This window comes from Chrysemys picta, chromosome 12 (genome assembly GCF_011386835.1).
Source record: "Chrysemys picta bellii isolate R12L10 chromosome 12, ASM1138683v2, whole genome shotgun sequence".
NCBI classification, from domain to species: domain Eukaryota; kingdom Metazoa; phylum Chordata; order Testudines; family Emydidae; genus Chrysemys; species Chrysemys picta.
Genome location: NC_088802.1, coordinates 48,910,639 through 48,930,766, shown reverse-complemented (window position 1 = coordinate 48,930,766; position 20,128 = coordinate 48,910,639). Strand labels below are relative to the sequence as shown.

The 20,128-nt window shown below is 39.2% G+C and overlaps 1 protein-coding gene across 31 annotated transcripts in view; it reads right to left on the bottom strand.

Annotated features, from left to right (window-relative positions):
- The window catches only part of RHOT1 (ras homolog family member T1), a 44,281-nt gene that overhangs the window by 14,402 nt on the left and 9,751 nt on the right, over positions 1-20,128 (bottom strand). For 10 of the 31 annotated variants that reach the window (XM_065563543.1, XM_065563540.1, XM_065563545.1 and 7 more), the window contains 12 exons: positions 18,710-18,768; positions 15,450-15,531; positions 13,096-13,139; positions 11,730-11,783; positions 11,159-11,211; positions 9,969-10,077; positions 9,504-9,605; positions 7,977-8,075; positions 6,745-6,853; positions 5,653-5,773; positions 3,699-3,783; positions 2,076-2,221 (listed from right to left, as the gene is read on the bottom strand). In XM_065563543.1, the coding sequence (XP_065419615.1) occupies positions 2,076-2,221; positions 3,699-3,783; positions 5,653-5,773; positions 6,745-6,853; positions 7,977-8,075; positions 9,504-9,605; positions 9,969-10,077; positions 11,159-11,211; positions 11,730-11,783; positions 13,096-13,139; positions 15,450-15,531; positions 18,710-18,768 (1,063 nt within the window). Of the gene's footprint in view, positions 1-2,075; positions 2,222-3,698; positions 3,784-5,652; positions 5,774-6,744; positions 6,854-7,976; positions 8,076-9,503; positions 9,606-9,968; positions 10,078-11,158; positions 11,212-11,729; positions 11,784-13,095; positions 13,140-15,449; positions 15,532-18,633; positions 18,769-20,128 lie in introns of all 31 variants that reach the window. The other 21 variants (XM_065563555.1, XM_065563551.1, XM_065563556.1 and 18 more) reach the window with 5 other exon arrangements.

Sequence of the window (20,128 nt, the reverse complement as noted above, 5' to 3'; positions counted from 1 at the left end):
GCTGCCTGTAGTTCTCTGAGCAGCAGGCCACACAGTGGCTCCAAAAAGCTCTATTGCTTTGGTCAATTCTTCAACATTTTGGCTTGCTGCCTTTCTACATAATAGCAGATCTTCAACAGGAAGCTTTAAAATGGGATCTTATAGTGAATGTTCTCAATACTGTTCCTACATGTTAATTCTCTAAAGTGCTTTGCCACGTGCAAAGGACACTTAAGGGGTACCTGAAATGGAATCATCCAATAGCTTTTCTTAGATAAAGATCAAAAATTCTCTCATAGGTGATACACTGATAAACTATGCATTAATTACATAGCAAGTACATGGTTATATTTGATTTAGCAATTACGTAAATCAAACAAACTGGATTTTGGGGGGCTTGACTATCAATGCTCTCAAATGAACTAAGGACAACAGGATTGACAGACAAATCCAAAAATATGCACCCCTTAAATATTTTTGTGACAATGGCTGGTTGGCACAGAAAGTTAGTATTTCTGGAGACCTATGTTTCAATCCTATGTAGGTCTAGTAAGAAGAAATGTAGTGATTTCAGATTAGCCCCTTCAAGCATGGATGCTCATATAAAAACCACATCATGTAATTTAATTTGGCTGGTAAATGTTTGGATAGGAGAAGCAAGTGACAGGATCCAGGTGGATGGGAATACATTGGCAGAGGTGGGGTAGGTGGGTGAAAGGACCAAGACTGGTATAGTCAGGGTGCTGGAGATCAGGATTGATTTGCGTTGGCTGAGCAGTATGGAGAAGCTTGTACATGCTTTCCATGCTATACCTGGCTCTAGTCAGCGATATCAGTCTGCTTCTGAACTAGCAGAGCACCATGAAATCAGTGATAGATATTTAAGTGAATTTCTCTACAAGTCAGTTATGTAAACATGATAGACATAAAAGTTCTGGAAAATGTATTGAAAGTTTCCAAATCAACAAAAAAAAGGAGTCAGCCAAAAAAAATAATGTGAACTTCTCTGAAAGCCCTATTGGAGAACGACCTCCAGCTTATTGAGGAATTACCATTCTTCTCCAGAGTACAAGGAAATTCAACTTCCATTCACATTAAGTCAGCACACCTCTCCTGGGAACACTGGTAGCTGAGCCAAACGTGTGCAACAACTTTATAATGCAGACTAAACCCTATTAAGGGAGTAAACTGAAACTTCACCAAGGCATTTCAGGGAGAACCTCTGGCTCCAAATAAAGCATGGTTTCATAAATGGAAAGGACAGTGTTTCACTGAGCAAGTAATTTAGTTCTGCAGTCTCTATAGCAATAATCTTTCCTATTCCCTTTAAAACAAGAGCTGTGTGTCTAAGGCCTGGTCTACACTAACCCCCCAATTCGAACTAAGGTACGCAACTTCAGCTACGTGAATAACGTCGTGAATAAGTAGTTCGAACTTACTGCGGTCCAGACGCGGCAGGCAGGCTCCCCCGTCGACTCCGTGTACTCCTCACGCCGAGCAGGATTACCGGAGTCGACGGGGAGCACTTCTGGGTTCGACTTATCACGTCCAGACAAGACGCGATAAATCGAACCCAGAAGTTCGATTGCCTGCCGCCGAACCAGCGCGTAAGTATAGACAAGCCCTAACTCTGAGAATTACTACAATTTTCTGAATATGGTTACAGCAGTCTCAGGAACTCATCTGTTAAGTAGATCTCCACAGTTTTGGCACCACATTCGCTAAAAACATTTAAGCAGCTGCACTGCCGGTGCTATCTATATACTTGATTAGATCTGAATGATAACTTAAAAATAAATCACACTGTAAAACTGTGGCATCTTAATTAGCATAGTTATTTAAAAGTATTCAATGAAGCAGATCGCTCTGACAACATTCATCAAAAATTTTTTTACTCTAGACTGATTTTTTCAGTTACCTCACTAGATTTACTATTCATTTTTTAAAATAAAAGATTTGCATAGTATATTTAGAACTACGCATATAAATGTGCAATAAAATAGGTTATTACATCACATGAAGTCCTAACGTAAGGCCACTGGTAAGGTCCTAATGTAATTCCTGGGCAACAGCAACATATAATGTACCATACTTACGTCCACTGAGAAAGAAACCCCTGGTATGTTATCCATCCCCTTTCATTTGTACAAACAGTGTTGTTGACATCAGGTCCCCATGGTATATAAGGGAAGACTTTGAACAAATCTTTGAGTTCATCAGGGGACAAAGCACAATCTCTATCCTGGAAATATGCACATAGTTATACATCAGACACCAATAACATTGTCATCAAAACATACTTGCAAAAGTAAAGTATTTCTTGTATGGGATTTGCATGGCCTGTGCAGCATTCATTCCATAAAAACTATGTTAAAGGATTTACTTACAATAGGTGGATAATCAGTTTTTAAAAAGGATTCTCAGGACTTGTATACACTAGAGAGGGTAAATATACCAGCTGCGTATACTGGCGTATGAGTGCTTCCGCTGGTAGAACTTATGCATTTTCCTGAACAAAATACGTTATACACCGCTACCCCTATATAACACGAATTCGGATATAACACGGTAAAGCAGTGCTCCGGAGGGGCGGGGCTGCGCACTCCGGTGGATCAAAGCAAGTTCGATATAATGCGGTTTCACCTATAATGCGGTAAGATTTTTGGCTCCCGAGGACAGCGTTATATCAAGGTAGAGGTGTATGTACAAAAGCGCTTTTTTGCTAGTGTAACTGCATCTCCCCTGGGGCTTTTGCTGGTATAAAAGTGTTGTTTAAAAGAAAAATTGCACCCCTATATGACAAACGTTTCTAGTGCAGAACAGGCCTCAGACGGACAACAAAGGATCACAACTATTCCTTTAAATTAAGAATCTGAATACATAAAATGGAGAATAAGCCCAAACCCCCAAAACACTGGATCTTTTGTTAAAGCCTTATTCAATCTTTATTCCTACATAGGCATTTGTCATTTCTAGCATTCTTGATTGTGTGTGTAAAATAAATATTATTTTTAATACAATTTCATAACATGGTAAGAACATTTTTCCCGGTTTAGGAATATCACTGATCAATACAACATTTAAAAGGGTAGCAGAATCTGACCCTGCATAGGGAAGAGCTGTTCTGTTGACTCAACCTGTCAGGAGTCAGAACCCTCACAGAACTGCTGCCACATTGTAACCGGGTGCTGGCTATTCAACTCCAAGAGCAGAGGGAAGCATGATCCTTAGTCCACGAAAACTGGGAGAAGAAACATGGAAGCCCTCCCGGAAACCTTAGGAATTGCCAGGCTTCAGCAGAAAGCTTAGGCTGAGTTTTAGTCTGTTGTTACTTGAGCTAACAGTTTATCTCCCAAGAAGGAGATAAACTGACATCATGTATAGACTTTATATGGAGTAGGGTACTAATGTTACCTGCTCACAGAACAATTTAAACACAAGGAAGATGGCTCTCCCAATATAAAGTATTGATTTAGTTTCCTGTGCCACATTAAAGATGAATATTGACTCCTAATTCTTTCTTTGAGTTTGAAAAATAAATTTGGTTCAGCTTCATAAACTTCAATCCAATCCTAATAGAAGGTAAAAAGGATGGCTGGACATCAGGGGTTGGATTTTGTTGATAAACATCCCGTTGTACAGATCAGGTCAAAGAGTTAAGATTTAGAGAGCAATTAAAACATTATACAAGTACCACTTAAGTCAGACTAAAAGCTTACCAAATCATGCTTATCAAAAGTGCTTTGGAGAAACAAATACACATGGTGATTCAATTCTGTTGTGCAGTCAGAAGGAATTTTAAGCCTATTTAAAAAAAAAGAACCAAAAATTAGTCACATACTAAATAATGTAATTCTTCCAAGAAATAAATATGAAAATAGCATTTAGTGGTTTTGCAATCAGCTCCTTTTCTGTTTCACTGAAAACACAGCAAGCACTGTTTACTAGGCGTTCTAAAATCATCTGTAATATAAGGCGCTTTCAGATATAACAGGAATATCATCAGCATTCTATGAAAGAAATAAGGATGGGATAGTCAAAAGAAAATAAGGGACTTAGGCACCTAATTCCCTTAAAATCCTCTGAAAAATCTCATCCTAAAGGAGTTAAATGTCATAAAAAGGGCTGGATAGTTTTATAACTATCCCACTTGTAACTATGCCTGGTAAGAGAATGACCTCACCGCACATTAAGCAGTTGGAACTATTGGCTGGCTTATAGGAGATGATGTGTGGCCCATTTACGGACTAGACACTCAGAGAGTGACTTCCTGCAGCAGCTTCAAACCAGGTCAGCAGGGACACTGATCCATCCCGCCCCAGATGACCAGAAGAGAGGGGAGACTATTTAGGCCTATGCCCGGGCAGGAAAAGCCCTCTTTTACCTGGACCAGGTAGAGTAGCACCCACCCTTCCATCAATGGCCATAGCTAAATACCGTGTTTTTGTCGTGATCCATGGTGGGTATTACACTAGATGCTCCTTTCTTGGGGGACTGGGAAGGAATTTTTTCCCTCACCACATTGGCCAAGGCAAGTGGATTTTTTCCCCCTCTTCTCCACAGTGGGTAGGGCTTAGTTGGGGCAAACATGAAATGGGAGTTAGGCTATCATGTCACAATTCATTATGTAAGTGTGGGGCGGATGTCCAGTGCAGTTACTCTGTAGGGAAGGGATACGGTGATCAGATAAAATGGATTGGTAAAGGATTTAAAGGAGGTATTCTTTAAAAGGAGTGGAAATGGGGGACTTGGAGCTCCTATGACTGGTACGGCAAGGCACCTGCCTCCCCCTTTACAGTCCCCCTTAACCCTTATTCGGGAGGGTGAGAGGGGTAAGGTCCAAGCAGCAGGTTGACTGGGGACCGAGACGGGGGAAGGGGGAAGGTGGACAGCAGCCTCCTCCTCACCCAAATACATGTAAATGATTATGGAATTACCTGCACTGCACACTTTTATCTGCTGGGTACTCCCTGATATTTAGGAATAAAATAGTGGCCTAATTAGATAACATCCAGTGTCTCCTGTCCTTCTTCTGTCATAGCTGGACAAAGGATAATTAAGTCCCATGTTCTGGTCATAAACTGATTGTTGTGTTCAGGGAAGGAATTTCCTTCTTTCACCATCTGACTCCTTTTGTGCAATTGGCATTATGAGAGACAAAAGTTTGCTTTCCTCTTAAGAGTGAGATATGAGCCTCTGCCATGGACAGCATTCTGGAGTGAAATGAACAGAGTCTGATCTGGTATTGCAAATCCCTTGTCCCTCTGCTCTCCATATGCAACCCACAGTGAAACTAGGCGACACTATGAAACCTAAGTTTAGACATTTCTGCTAACACACCGAAATTGGAATTCCTTTATCCGTCTACTCGCTCTATATAAAAGGGTATTCTGCGCCAAGTCTGATCCAACACCCAAGGAAGTAATTGGAAAGAACTTCCATTTACTTCTGTGGGCATTGGATTAGGCCCTTAATGCACATGCATAATTGAAGTGACACATACATCAAGAGATTATAATATACTGTATACTCAATGTGTTTATGTAAATGTAAATATTGCTGACAAAGTTGGAAGTTGTGTTTGTATAGTAAGTAATTGATTTAGCAATCCCAAGGCATGACATACAAGTTCTATATAGAGTTAACATGTGAAAATTAACAGCTGAAACATACGGAGGAAACAAATACTCTGGTGTGAGCTCTAGGTCATCATCATATCCAAAGCGGCGTAATACTGTCCAAGTAGTTTCATGTCTTCCTCGCTGAATAAAAAGCGTATGTAGAAAAAGAAAACCTGAAATTAAATGATAATTCTTAAGACTTCGAAGGCTTTCAAACATTTAACATTTACATAGAGAGGTGTTGTTTTTTTTAAATTGAGTGAATATAAAACAAAATACACAAACATAACAGCACAGTGCGGAATATATAAAATCTTAATGAATACATGACATTTTCTGTACCTTCAATTTGTACAATTATAATACTTCTATAATCGGATCGCCAAAATTATTATTTTCTTAAAATTTGTTTCCTAAGTGTTAGCACCAGCATTTTTATTACGGGGTTGGTTTTAATTTGTAACATGCTAAAAGTTTTTATACAGTCTCCATTAAACATACAAAGAATGACAACCTTCAACAGTAGTTCCACGGAAGCATGTATTAGTTTTTCTAACCCAAAACTCGAGGATAATTGCTTAAGTACTTTCCATATCTTACTGAAAACTGAGATTACTCCCCCAGTTCAATCCACACATGATTTTTTTAAGGCTGTGTATAGATTAGTCTTTTCCCCCTACAATTTCTCACTTTTGCTTTCACAGTTGCAGCTCCCACAAGTAGTAGAAAAGATATTGCCTTTAATTTTTACCGCTTACTCCGAACAGATCTACACAGCAGTCATTAAAATGCTGGTGGGAACCAACACTTTTATCTATGCTAGTGCTCCCTCTGGTAAAACTAACCAAATAGCCTATTCTAAATGGAAACTATAGAATTGGCCCAAGAGGGAATTTCTTAGGATCAGCACACTTAATTCAGACATTTTGGTCCCTTACGCATTCTCCACTGGAACACCATTTCCTTCTCCACCATTATTCCTCAGTTTATCCCATGCCACAGCCAAGTTATGACCAGCTCTTGTTGCCAAGGGAGCAAGAAACTGAAATCATATTTCAAACCCTTTTTCCTCCTTTAACAATAGATTACACATGGACTTTTATCTTGTATCAACTTTAAATGTTTCTCTTCAAACAATACCTACCTTTTAATGTTAATCCATTAGCAGCCACTCCATCACTTAGATTTTTTCTGACTACATTCTTTACATCTTCCAATGCTTGAGGCGCTAGTGGAGTATTAAAACAAATTCTCTAACAAACAAAGAAAACACATATTAGAAACACTGATACTAAGTCAATCATACAGCATGTCCTGCTCAAAGTGCAGCCCTAAAAGCTATGTTAATTTAATGGTAGGGGCAATTCAAGCAAACTCTAAATTAAAGCAGAGCAGGCAGGACAGTTCCTTGCTCGTTGGTCCTGCTCCCACGTAAGAGCAAAATACGACAGGGTATCTATTATTTGCTTCAGTTTCCAAGACTGTTAAAGAATCACAGCCACCCAGAGAGGAACAGGTGTTTAAAGAAACAGAAATGCAATACTGGGGAACCTCAGGACTGTATTTAAACCTGCACAAATCAGTAGAGGTAGGAATGTAGAAAAACCCTTTTTAGTTTTTCAAGAAAAATGTTGCAAATTTAAACTCACAAACGCAGGATATTCAATTGAATTACAATCTTAGCAAAAGCTAGCCACAATAATGTGAATTCAGGTTTGAGGAGAAGCTTTAACTCTGCATTCCAATTCTTAGCTCTAATACTTAAGGTTAAATGTAGTTCAGTATCTGAAATGTTACGCCTGATTTTCATCTCACTCATTTTACGCCAGCGTCATTCCATTGACTTCAGAGGAATAACTCCCGATTTTCCGCCAGCATTCAAGAAGAATGAGGCCCAGTATCTGTTATGGGCATCAACAATACAAAGATGATTTATACAGGGCAAGATTTTGTGCTACCCAGTGGGAGTGTGCAAAGAGACTTCCGCCACCCCACACACAGGACTAAATTACACAATCCCAGTGGAGACACTGAAGATGGTAACAGTTTCCCAAGAGGAACAAGGCCTATGGCCCCTTCCCTAAATCCAGCAGGAAGGATAGTACATAATGCACCTATTTACTATGTGGTACAGTGCCCATTGTACTGGCTCCCCTATATCTCAAAGAGAAATTTCGGTCAAGTCAGTCTCCAGTCCCCAAGCACAGGGCAGTGCCTAAAATGGCACAATCTAGCCAGTGAGCAGTTTCATGATTAAAAATAGGTATCCAAACATTACCAGTCACCTCAACTTGTTTTGATAGTATTTTAGAGCTGAGCTACCATATACTCAGTTCGGAGAAAATAGGGGGTGATACAAAAATAGTAGGGAGCTACCTGAAAGAAGTTGAGCTCTGCATCACTGAGAGTGCCATCATTATCCTGATCAGAGATTCTGAAGATGCGAGTCAGAGCTTTTATACAGGCAGGTCTCATCTACAGATCAAGAGAGAAATTAGGACCCACTTTCACAGGAAAATTACATTTTATTTTTTTGGCTTGAACATGAAAATGATCACACTAACACCACAAGAGAGCACTAGATAGAATTCAAATAGATATTGGCAATTTAATGTTTGATTTGGTTTAGATTTTCAGAATGGGCACCTAGAAAATTAATAAATACAAGAAACAGCAAAACCCGGCAAGAGTAAACTTACATTACGAAAAAGATTACAAAAAAGTCAATTTTGATATTAAACTTCCTTAAATTCAATTATATAAAATCTTGAATCTATCTTTGCAGGCTGAACAATCCAAAAATACAAATATCCAAAAATAGTTCTCTGTATTTGTTGCCTTATTGTGATGTAAAAAGTTTTTAAAAACTAATTTGTTGACAGAAATTTGAAGAAAATAATTTTCCTACCCTTTCCTAATATACACTGAGGTGCATTAGACAAGTAGTTTTCAACCTGTGGTCTGCAGACCCCATTGGGGGGGGGAGAGTGTTGTCTCCAGACTATCTAGGGAGTCCATGAAAGGTTGTCGTTACCATAGCACTGTAGTTTTCAACTTGGGGTCCACGGACCCCTGAGCATCTGCAGACCATGTCTAAGATTTCCAAAGGGGTCCGCACCTCTATTTGAGAAATGGTTCCACAAATAAAAATAAGGTTAAAAAATAAGGTTGTGGCTTTCTATTACTCAATGTTTGAGACTGAGTGGCTTTCCCCACTGTTCAAGATGAAGTGACAATCCACAATAAGTGATAAATTCAGTGCCCCTACTATAAAAATCCACATGCACCCTGGTAATCCATTTAATTAGTTTCCTTGTGTACTAAGAAACTAGCTATGGCTGTTACTAGAACACTAGAAAAAACATACACTCATCTTTCTGAAGCTCTCTTGTCAAACTCTCACAAGAGTGCTCTGAAATAATTTTGCTTTCCATGACACTGGAGTAAATCTGGAGTAACTACCCTGCAGTAAATAGAGTTACTTAGAATGTACATCTGTGTTAATGGAGAAGGAATTTGGAACCAGTTATATCAGATTACATTTGGCATAAATGTACAACCATGACCAAATCAAATCTGAAAATCAATTTTCAATTGTTTGTACATGTAATTAATTGGGAAGTAAAAATGAACATCTTGCAACATTCTCCCCTCCCAGGATTTAGTAAAAGTCACAACTCTGATTAATGTCACAGACTATAGGCATGACGGACTGGCACATGATGACTGACACTTAGACAGAAATAATCAAACAAGAAAAAAATCTACTGGGGTGGAAGTAGCATAAAAAGCAAGAAGGCAAAAATATTTTACTATTTTAACGTAATTGTCTTCTGAAAAGGGTTTGGCAAAACTAAGTTTATTACTACTACACACATATTGGTTTAAAAAGAAACAAAGTACCTCTTTTTCCTCTGGACAGTAGAGAGGCCCTGTAGGATGTAAAACAGCTTTCTGTGCGTAATAGAACAGCTCAGATATATTCTTCAGGTTTTTGGCTGAACACTGGAAAAAAAAGACTTTAAATCAGTTAGTTAACTCTTTTGAATATTTCACCACTTCTTTGGGTGTCTAAATGGAAGCTGAACTCTTGGAAATATGGTCTTTAATAGTGGTCCTTTGAAAAAAAGGGAAATATGGTCCTTTGAAAAAAAAAATTGAGACCTATGTGTTTGCAATGACTAGCTCAATGGGGGCTACCTCCAGCTCAGTTGCAACCTCTTAGTGCTACTGTGATACAAACAACAACAACGTAGTGCTTTTGAGTTGCTCTATCACTACTACAATCGAAAAAGTTAAAGTATAAACTTGGCAGCAATGTGGTACTTGTTATTCATTCAGAATGAATTCCAAAATTTAGGAGCATACCTCTACGCAAGTTTCTATCTCTATGTATTGGTTCATAATGGGAAGGATGGTCTCCATACTGCTATATTCCACTAGATCAGATTTGTTTCCAACCAATATAAGAGGAAGCCTGAAAACATAAGATTTATCAGAGGAGATTTACAATGAGAGGGAGCTGAAAATATCTATTTTATTTCACAACTTACTCTACTTCAAAGGAAGTAAACAATTTGCATTTATGTTGTTTCTATGAATAACTAGACATCAATGGTAAAGGGCAGGAACAAAAATGAATTAGCAGTTTTAGATTTATTTCATAACGGTGTCAAATAAATTAATGTGACAAGGATTTAACTTACAAAGTGCTTTACTTGTTTTGGATTTTTTGGAAAAGTTAAACAGTGTGGTTAATTACTTATAAAGCTTCCATTATACACAGTTACACACAAAATTTCATATGGATATTTTGTGGGCATTCCTACAGCACATGCACAGTATATTACCCTTGCAAAGATATGAAAGTTGGTCCACTGGGTAAAAAAAATCATTTTCCACACTTCACTATAAGAGATCCCCAAGTAGCTCATGATTACTCAGAAAGAGCAGACATGGACAATAAATGGACAACATTCTCACGAACAATTTTTTCCCTCTGGATTTTGTTTTTAAAATAGCTAAACTAGAAATTCACACACAAAAATGAGGGTCTGGCTTAAGCCAACCAAAGGCAGGAAGTTCAGAATAAAAGCTGTCTCCCCTATGCTTAGCTTGTCACGGAACTTCCTTCAAAGCTCTCCTTTAATTTCTCAGATTCCAACAATATTTCATAGCTCTGTACAAAACTTAAAATATCTGGTGCCTGAAGAAGCCTAGCCAGGGAGGCGGCATTGTGATCAAGCCAGGGATTGTCTCTTAGCCTAACTGGCATCCGAAGAAAACTCGTGCAGGCCATTACAGCAGAAAAAGTCAGAAGACATTCACATATATGGTGCAAGCTATCAAGGACATTTTTAAAATAGCATATTTGATGGGTTAAAAAGTCACTTGCTAGTTGAAAATATCTGTAGAAAAATGTAGGCAATGAGGCTATTTCAGACTAACTTCACACCTGTCTTTTTTTGGCTGAACAAGACCCTCGATGTTATTTAACCACCCCATCACCTTCATATTTAGGTCTATTTCATGTTTTTTTCCTCCCTCTCAGTACATACCTACTATCTTTGTCTGTTCTTTCACTGATGAGAGGAATCCATCTGCTTGTTACCTAAAGCAACAAATTAACGCTTATCAAGCAAATGTACACTGAGGCTAATATGACTGAACTGCATCCAATAAACTTGAGAATGGCTGGTCCAGGTCTCTTGCTTTCTGGGCTTATTGTGAGTTGGAAGGAGCACCACTTTTGGCCATGAGGGAGTAGGAATTAAAAAGGAAAAGCATAAGCTGACTGATAGCAACATTCCCTGCTGATTATTGCATGGCATTAACAAGCTCAGAAGAGAATTTTATGCAGTACTCCTTGTTTGTGAGAATGGCACACCCAACAGAAAACCCTGAGGTGTCAGTGTGAAACAAGGAAAAGAGATGATTGATGGGGAACACCAGAAAAAGAATACTATTGGTAGAGAATGTTTTCACCCCTCTACACCATGTAATATTTTCCAGTGAGATTTTATGCACTTTAAATATTTAAGAACAAAGTTTTCACTGTGCCTATCCTCCTGTCACAGGAGATACATCTTAAACAGCGGCTAGATACTATAAAAGGTGTTTTCATCATACCTTGTCAATAGAATTCTTGTTGTTAACAGCATATACTATGCAAATTACATTAGCCTAAAATGAAAGAGAGAAACCATTGAATCCTGAATGTGTGGATTCCCTAGAACAGCAAACAGTTAAAAAGCATACCTAGCAACATCACAACAAAAGAGTAAAAAATGCTTCATTGTTGGCCAGTTTGTGCCCCTAGCTTGCTCATACAATTTGAAGCCGGACTGATGGTCTGAAGAGAGCAGGGAAATGAAAGATATTAAGAAATGCCCAAATCATTTTTTTTGCAGAGGTACATTCCAGGGCAATGGTGGCATAGACTTCTAAGCTATCTACATTTGAGCTGTCACAGATTATCTATTTTTCCTTGGTCCCAGAGCTGCAGTTCTCGAGTTTGGCTACCCACCAAGGATAGGACATGAAAAAACTGCCTCTATATAGAATATACAAAGGTGCATTTAAGATGCTCAGAAAGCACTGAGGGCAGGAAATGAAGGATCCTTACTAGCTCCACAAACACCCCACTGCAGCAGTTCACTTGTAAGGGTAATGCAACAGGTTGACAGGAAAAGTTAACAGGATTTTTCAGGCACTGGGATCATTCTGCTGCAAACGCTGTCAGTCCCTCGGTTGACTGCCTAAAAGAAAGCTGATTTCTCCCTTTCCAACCAAGTAGGAACATGAGCCCAAATTGCCAAAGGGGGAGATATTGTGCTGAGAGCTGCCTCTTCTCTGGGCATGCTGGTAAGTGGAACAGGCAAAGCTGACCATTTGCAATGGTTATGCAGAAAGCACAGCATCCCCTGGAACTGTTTGTGTGTAACGCTGGCCCTGACTAATATTACAAATGGGAACCAGGAGAGGTGGTGCTATGTGGGTACAGCTGTTTGTCTAGTTTTCAGAGGTTAAGAGGATTTAAGTTTGATTTGGGCTTTGCCATCCCACCTATACTTCACTGTGATCAACCTGGACTCACCAATATCACATTCTACCATTGACAGGTCACAAGTTTGCCCCTCTCTCCACCATACAGGAACACTGCAGAGGCAGAGGCTCAACCCTCAAAGGAGTAGTGATTTGAATTACAAAGCAATCACTTCTCACTAACAGTGATAACTGCTCTGATGCACTTCCTAGAAAACGAACAGCACCCAATCTTCCTCAACCAGAGGAAGGTTTGCTGTGACAAAAGGCTCTAACAGGAAGGTGGGGGCAGTGTTGAGAGAAAAGAACGGGAGGGCTCTCTCTTCCACTAATTCAAGCCAGAAGCTCTCTAGAGTGAAAGACTTTTTTAAAAGTTTGTTAAACAGCGGAGGAAAATCAAGGAGCAGAAGCTGCCTAATTAGATTGTAGCTAATCCCAAACTGTCACTTACCTGTGATATTTCATGGTGAAGCTGCTCATCACTTTGCTCTGCTTCTGCATGTAACAGGGAAAAAATGCCACTGAGATTCTATATCGTCATGAACTAAACTAGAGAACATTTTACAGTACTCAGTCCAGGTACAGTCATCCTGGCAATGGCCCTTTTGATTTTTAGCAAAGTGTGTGGAACAAAAATATGCTTCTAATGCAAAGGCAGAGAAACTGATGCCCTTGCCACCAGGCTGGAACTGGCATTTGCACACAAATTTCCAGTATGAACTTTAAAGCTGAATAATTGCACTGGCAAGAGAGGCTCCCTCTGGAAAGCATCAAGGATTGGGTCTGCCACATTTCTGCCATTTTCTTGGGGTGCTAAAGTGATGCTGTTGTTCTACAACGGAGTGGCCAACCTGTGGTTCTGGAGCCACATGCGGCTCTTCAGAAGTTAATATGCGGCTCCTTGTATAGGCACCAACTCTGGGGCTGGAGCTACAGGCGCCAACTTTCCAATGTGCCGGGGGGTGCTCACTGCTCAACCCCTGGCTGTGCCACAGGGCCTGCCCCCACTCCACCCCTTCACACCCCCTCCCCTGAGCCTGCTATGCCCTTGCTCCTCCCTCCACCCCCTCCAAGCATCCTGCACACCACAAAACAGCTGATTGGGAGGTGCAGGAGGGGGAGGGGCTGAGTTACCAGTGGGTGGCACTGGGAACTGGGGTAGGGGAGCTGCTGACGTATTACTGTGGCTCTTTGGCAATGTACGTTGGTAAATTCTGGCTCCTTCTCAGGCTCAGGCTGGCCACCCCTGTTCTACAATGTCACATTTTATGCTGGAATTTACATTACAGAACAACAGCATCAGTTTAGCACCCCAAGAAGGGGATGGCAGAAAATGTAGCGGACCCAATCCTTGATGATTTCCAGAGGGAGCCTGTCTTGCCAGTGCAATTATTCAGCTTTAAAGTTCATACTGGAAATGTGTGTGCAAATGCCAGTTCCAGCTTGGAGGCTATAATTTGACTAGCTCCACTGCATTCCTAGCAAATCAGAGCTTTTGCTATATCTGAGAGATTTTATATACGAACATGGAAAACCCTTGGCTGCACGATAGTTAATCCTAAACCCACGGGGAGTTTATCATAAAATACTTTGTACTAAACTGGGAAATAATTGCGGATAGCATCAAAAGGGGACGGAAATATAAAATCATTTGTAAAGCATGTCACAAAGAAGCAAACTTCAAAAGTGTTGTGGGCAGAGTTTGGGGAAGTGTTTGCTACTGAGAGAAAAGTACGGCTCTGTCTTCAAATAGAGGAAAGACTAGCTGCACTGCCACTACTGTTCACACGACAAGACAAACCTGAAACAGGGTGGTAGTAAGATCTTTAGTTAATGTAATAATTTAAAATCACATTTATCATAGGAATTGGCTCATGTCAACTGTAGAATTGCCTCAAGCATTCCCAAATAATTGAGACTAAAAGGAAAAAGACTCCGATATTTGACTTACCTAGGTTTGTATGGTTTAAAATTCAGAGTATGTACTAATATTAGTGGACACAGAACATTAAAATTAACACTGACACACAAACTGACCAAAAAAAGTCAACTTCACCCCTGAGCAGTCATAACAGTTGAAAATCTGTTGATGCAGCCTTGCCCTGGGTCCCCGCCTTTGAATGTCTGAAGGGAGCTTTCCTCAGAGGTTCTTGACTTTGAAATCGCTTTCTATATTGCCTGACAGAGCCTGAGTTTGTTGACTTTTAAGGCATGGCTTAAAACTTAACTGTTGACTTGAGTTTCTGCCTGCTGGGCAATGGTAGGATTTATTTATGCCTTCTATTCGATTTCAGTATTCAGCCTACTAATATTTATTTAACAAGCATCAGACGAGATGGGAACATTTAAAAAAAAATGAAAAAAAGAGTAAAGAAATTCACAGAAGTTTAAACTGTTGTGCCAAGATAGCACAGTACATAGAATATGTAAAAGTTGCCTACATTTTTAGTGACTTCTTCACTAAATGGGATGAGAGCAGTTTTGGATCTCCCTGAATTTAGTTGCCTTGTGCCTGACCCTGCAAACACTTACTACCATGATCAGACTACCCACTGACCTTATTAGAACATTGCTACTGTTGACTTCAGAGGGACTACCCACAACACTAAGCACTAGGCTCAATGGAGTTTGCAGGATCGGTCCCTGTCAAACTACCTCAACACCTCAAAAAACCTACATTAAAATAACATTAATTTCATTTCCAGCTCCTGGCAGAAACTGGAAGTTTTGATGAGGCTACTGAAGCAGGAAAGCAATCCTGGATCAGAAGAAGTCATATAGCCATGTGTACTATAGAACCACTACCTGAATAATCCACTATGTGTGTTGGCACTCTTTCAGGGGTGACATCAGCTGGGATGGTGATTTCTTCTGCACGTGGAGGAACCTTGATTTGTAAACAAACAGTAAGAAAGAAAAGTCTCTATAAAAACAGTCAATAAAGCAGGTAAATGAACATCTAACAATGGTTTATAAAAAGAGCCTAGATAAATTTCTCCATGGATTAGGAAGCTTTAAATAGAAGTGATTATTAATTGTGTTAGATTTTTCAGCAAAAGTTTATTGTTTTCTTTATGTTCTTAAAGCCTCTGCCACTTTGTTATACTGTATTTGCTGCACTGCGAGGAATTTCAAGTCTAAGCATTGCTGCGCCAGAGTATCATTGTTATGAAAAGACTTGAAATGAAGACTCAAGTAAATTTCAGACCCAAAATATTAGAAGCAACATTATTACAAGGCACCCTACAAATAAACTGCTGTCTGAATTGTAAATCAATTTACCATATTTATCAAAAATTACACCTTAAGCTTAAATATATCATTTAAGCAATACTATTCTGTAGAATGGGTAAATTTTTGGTTTCTTATTTATTTCAACTATCAGATATGTCCACATCCATTTTCGAGGACATTACATTAAACTAGCCATTATGGGTAAGTCAACAGTGCAATAACACACCCACTTGGCTGGCCCGTGTCAGCTGACTCAGGGTTATGGGGCTCAGATTGCAGGGCTATAAAATTTCAGTGTATAGGTTCAGCTCCGGGCTGGAGCTCAGGCTCTAGGACCCTGCGAGAGGGAGGGTCCCAGGGCTTGAGCCCGAATATCTAGACTGCAAATGTATAGCCCCGCAATCCAAGCCGGATAACATGGGCCAGCAGTGGGTGTTTTACTGCATTGTAGACATATCTTAAGGGTACAACTACACATCAAAACATGACCTGTGGCAGCAAGTCTCAGAGCCCAGGTCAACTGACTTGGGATTCCAGGGCTCACGCTGAAGGGCTAAAGACAGTGTGATGTTCAGGCTAAGGCTTGAGTCTGGGGTCAGAGACCCTCCCTCTTGCTGGGATTCAGAGCCCAAGCTACAGCCTGTGCCCAAACCTCTCTACTATTCTTTTTAGCCCTGCAGTGCAAGCTCTGCAAGGCTGAGTCAGTTGAAACACCCTGCCACAGGTTTATTTGGCTGTGTAGACATGCCAGATTAAAAGTGCTGCCAAAAATCTCTTTTTAATTTTTCTGTTCTTTTGCACAAATGACCTATGAGGCCTGATCCTGCTCCCATTTAAGTAAGTGGCAAAACTTCCATTGACTTGAATGAAGCAGACTGGGCCCATGAAAACCACTCTTCTTCTCCAAAGTATGACAAACTTGTCTAATAGTGATGACATGCAATAGATAAAGCTCTCTCCCCCAAAGGTCACAACACGTGGCAGGCTCTTTTCTTTTATAGGTTCTGCTAAATATTAAATCTACAAAAGTTTACAGGGAGCTCAAAAATGATACTCATGAAAATTAATGCTTTGAAAAATTTTGTACATCAACCATGACAGGTAATTGATTCCCCAAATTACCAGATACCCATCCAGATTCAGGAACATGGTAATAAATAAATAAATAAATATATCAGTCTTATATAGCGCTTTTCATCCATGGATTGCAAAGAAGGCCAGTCTTATCATCCCATTTTACAGATAGGGAAACCTGAGGCACAGAGAGGTGAAGTGACCTCCCCAAGGTCATCCCAGGCCACTGGCAGAACTGGGAATAGAAACCAGGTTTCCTGAGTCCCAGTACAGCGCTCCATCCACTAATCCATACTGCCTTCCTAACAGTGCAACACCAAGTTGTAACATCAATCTTAAGTCTCCAGGAAATTCATCCAACTGACCACATTTTTTGCTTGGCAAATCTGTCCTTCTATATCTTTATGTTCTTTTAACAAGCCTGACTGCTCAAAGAATGGCCTTGTGTAAAGCCGCAGACCATAGTCACATTTCTGCCAAGAATGATTATGGCAGCACCTGGTGCATGAAATCAGACTACCCCAATGACCCATCTACACAGTCCTGAGCTGCATAACAAACACATGCATGATTCCAGCAAGTCCTTCTGAAGAGTTATATAGGATACAATTAGGTCTGAAATTATCTTTGCTGTTTTCAGCAATCAGATTGCTGTGCTGAGCGTAGATGAAATTTTCCTTTAAAAAGGTACTTGTTGAAGTGGACTGTACTGTATAAAGACAAAAAGGTCACGTAGTGCTGCAATTCGTTTAGCGGGATAACAATGGCCAGGAGCCCCAGTAGTGACATCAGTAATGTAATAGTATTTTAAAACATTTGCAGCCTTGCTCTTGGACGTCAGACATATACTGCCTTACATTAGGAAATAAGACAGCAGTTTTAAAGAGTGAACACTCATGGTATATGAGGCCAGCTTCAAGTCCCACATTCCAAATGTTAAACATTTACTTAAATAGATGATAAACTATCTTTCCCCTAATACTGTGCCAAGAAAAGGAATCCAGCGAGTGTTAACAATAAGACACTACAAGTTTTATTGTCTGCTGCCTTTTTCAAAGGAATAGCCTGAAAATGTTTTAGTATAATCCAGTCCATAACCAACTAAATAAAACCCAACCATTTCTATATTTATATGAAAAAGGTTTAGACACAATTATTTAGATCAACAGGTTATGAAAACATGCTTCAAAAAATAACACAATGCAAAGTCATTCTTAATTACAGATACTGACTAACTACTACTGCAAGGGCTACACAGCTTGACAAGTTTTGGACTCTTCACCTTTATTTATATAATTAGATGCTCACATTTTTACAAGTAATGCCTTCTGGCAGAGAGATTACCCCCTTTCTCCTTCTTCAACATCTTTTCCTCCATTATTCCCTTCTGTTGACTTATGTTATTTTCTGACTATTTTTAAAGGACTAACACTTCAGGCATACGTGGATCAATAAGAACAAGTGTGAGTTCAATTAAGCATATGAAAAGAATGAGCAAAAATAAGTAACTTAAATATGACTCCTGTTCTCCATACAGAAATGTTTCTAATCAATTTAAGTCATTCTTCCAGGAGAAGCCAATATCTTTTATCACCCTTTTAAATACTTTAATAAGAAAAGCTCCACATTAAAAAAATCCACTGATAGATTTAAAATTACAAATTCACTAACTTTAACTTACATGCACATTTTTGTGAATGGTAAGTAGCTTTTCTAGCAGAGAAGCACAATTTAGAGGACAAATAGGGATGTCCTACCTCTTCTGGAAATTCTTCACTGACAAGAGACATAATGAGTGATGTCTTTCCAACTCTGGCTGTGAAGGGAAAAAAATAATGGAATTATAATATTTGTTTTAACCTTCTGCTTCACTGAATAGTTACAGTTCTATCTCAAGATAGAGGTATTTTAAAAGCATTTTAGAACTTTTAATATTAAAATTTTAACAAAAATGTCCCTTTTAATAAAATCTAAACATGGGTCTGCAGCTCCTTCAAAGGGTCACTTTAAGGACCTTTCTGGTAAAGAAATGTGGGTCAGTCTCCTATGTGTGTTCAAATACATGCCTAAACCTTTCAGCTAAGGGAACAAAACATCAAATCTTGTTTGCCTTGTCCAGCTTTACATGATTAAGGTGAGCAGGATTTAGCCTCAAATTACTACAATATGTAGCACCTCTGAAAATATTTAGGCATGCACACAGAACATTTACTTTAGCACAAGAAATCAGGAAGGAAAGGGATAAAAAGAATTAACGTAACAAGAAAGTGACACCTGCATTAAAAAAAGATGGAAGAACAGGGATGTCTGCAATAAAACCAGATTGAACAGTGAAGAATATACTACAGGGAGCAAACATTTATGGACAGCACTTTCTGAAGTTAGTTTGGATTATAAACTCCATGAAGAAAGGACTTCACTTTTTCCTATGTTTGCCAAAATGCTAAGCACTCTTTTGATGTATAGTTTAAAAAAAAAAATGGTAAGAAGAGTTAACTCTAGCTGACTTTGTGCTTCTCTCATTTCTCATTATTTTAAATATTCTTGTATGAGATGATCATGGTAGTTTCACATGGCTAGCTTCATCACAAGAAAAACATTAAGTAGAGGCAAGTATATGATCATTAGTCTCTACTCATCCAGGTAAAAAGTGAGGTTCTCACAGTTCAGAAAGAAATTCTGCTCATTACGAGAGGATATTTAATCCAACAAGTACCATACGCTATTACTGGGCAAATCAGAGATGACCCTCAGATTACTGATTAGATTCTGTGCTGACTTTTTAATCAACTAGGCTACGATTGTACCATGTTCTAAAGTGATTAGTGACATGACCTTAGTAATTACTGTATAAAGATGGAGCAAAGGAGACCCGTCTACCAAGTAACAGAGTTTTACAAAGGCTGCTATTGAAAGGAACTTGCATAGACCTCCAAAGAATATTATGCTGTTGCATAATTATATATCAAGGATCCCCAAACTTTTTCACAGAGTGGACTACAGCAATTACTTACATTGATAATAAATATTATGAAAGCAGTAATGTATTTTTAACTTCTTTTAATGCAATTTAGCAGTTGGAAATGAGGAAAGCAAGTACTATCTGACCAGCCAGCTCTCCACAGATCAGAGGCTCATATATGTTATCCTACTTTTATACTATAGTTATTCTTGAC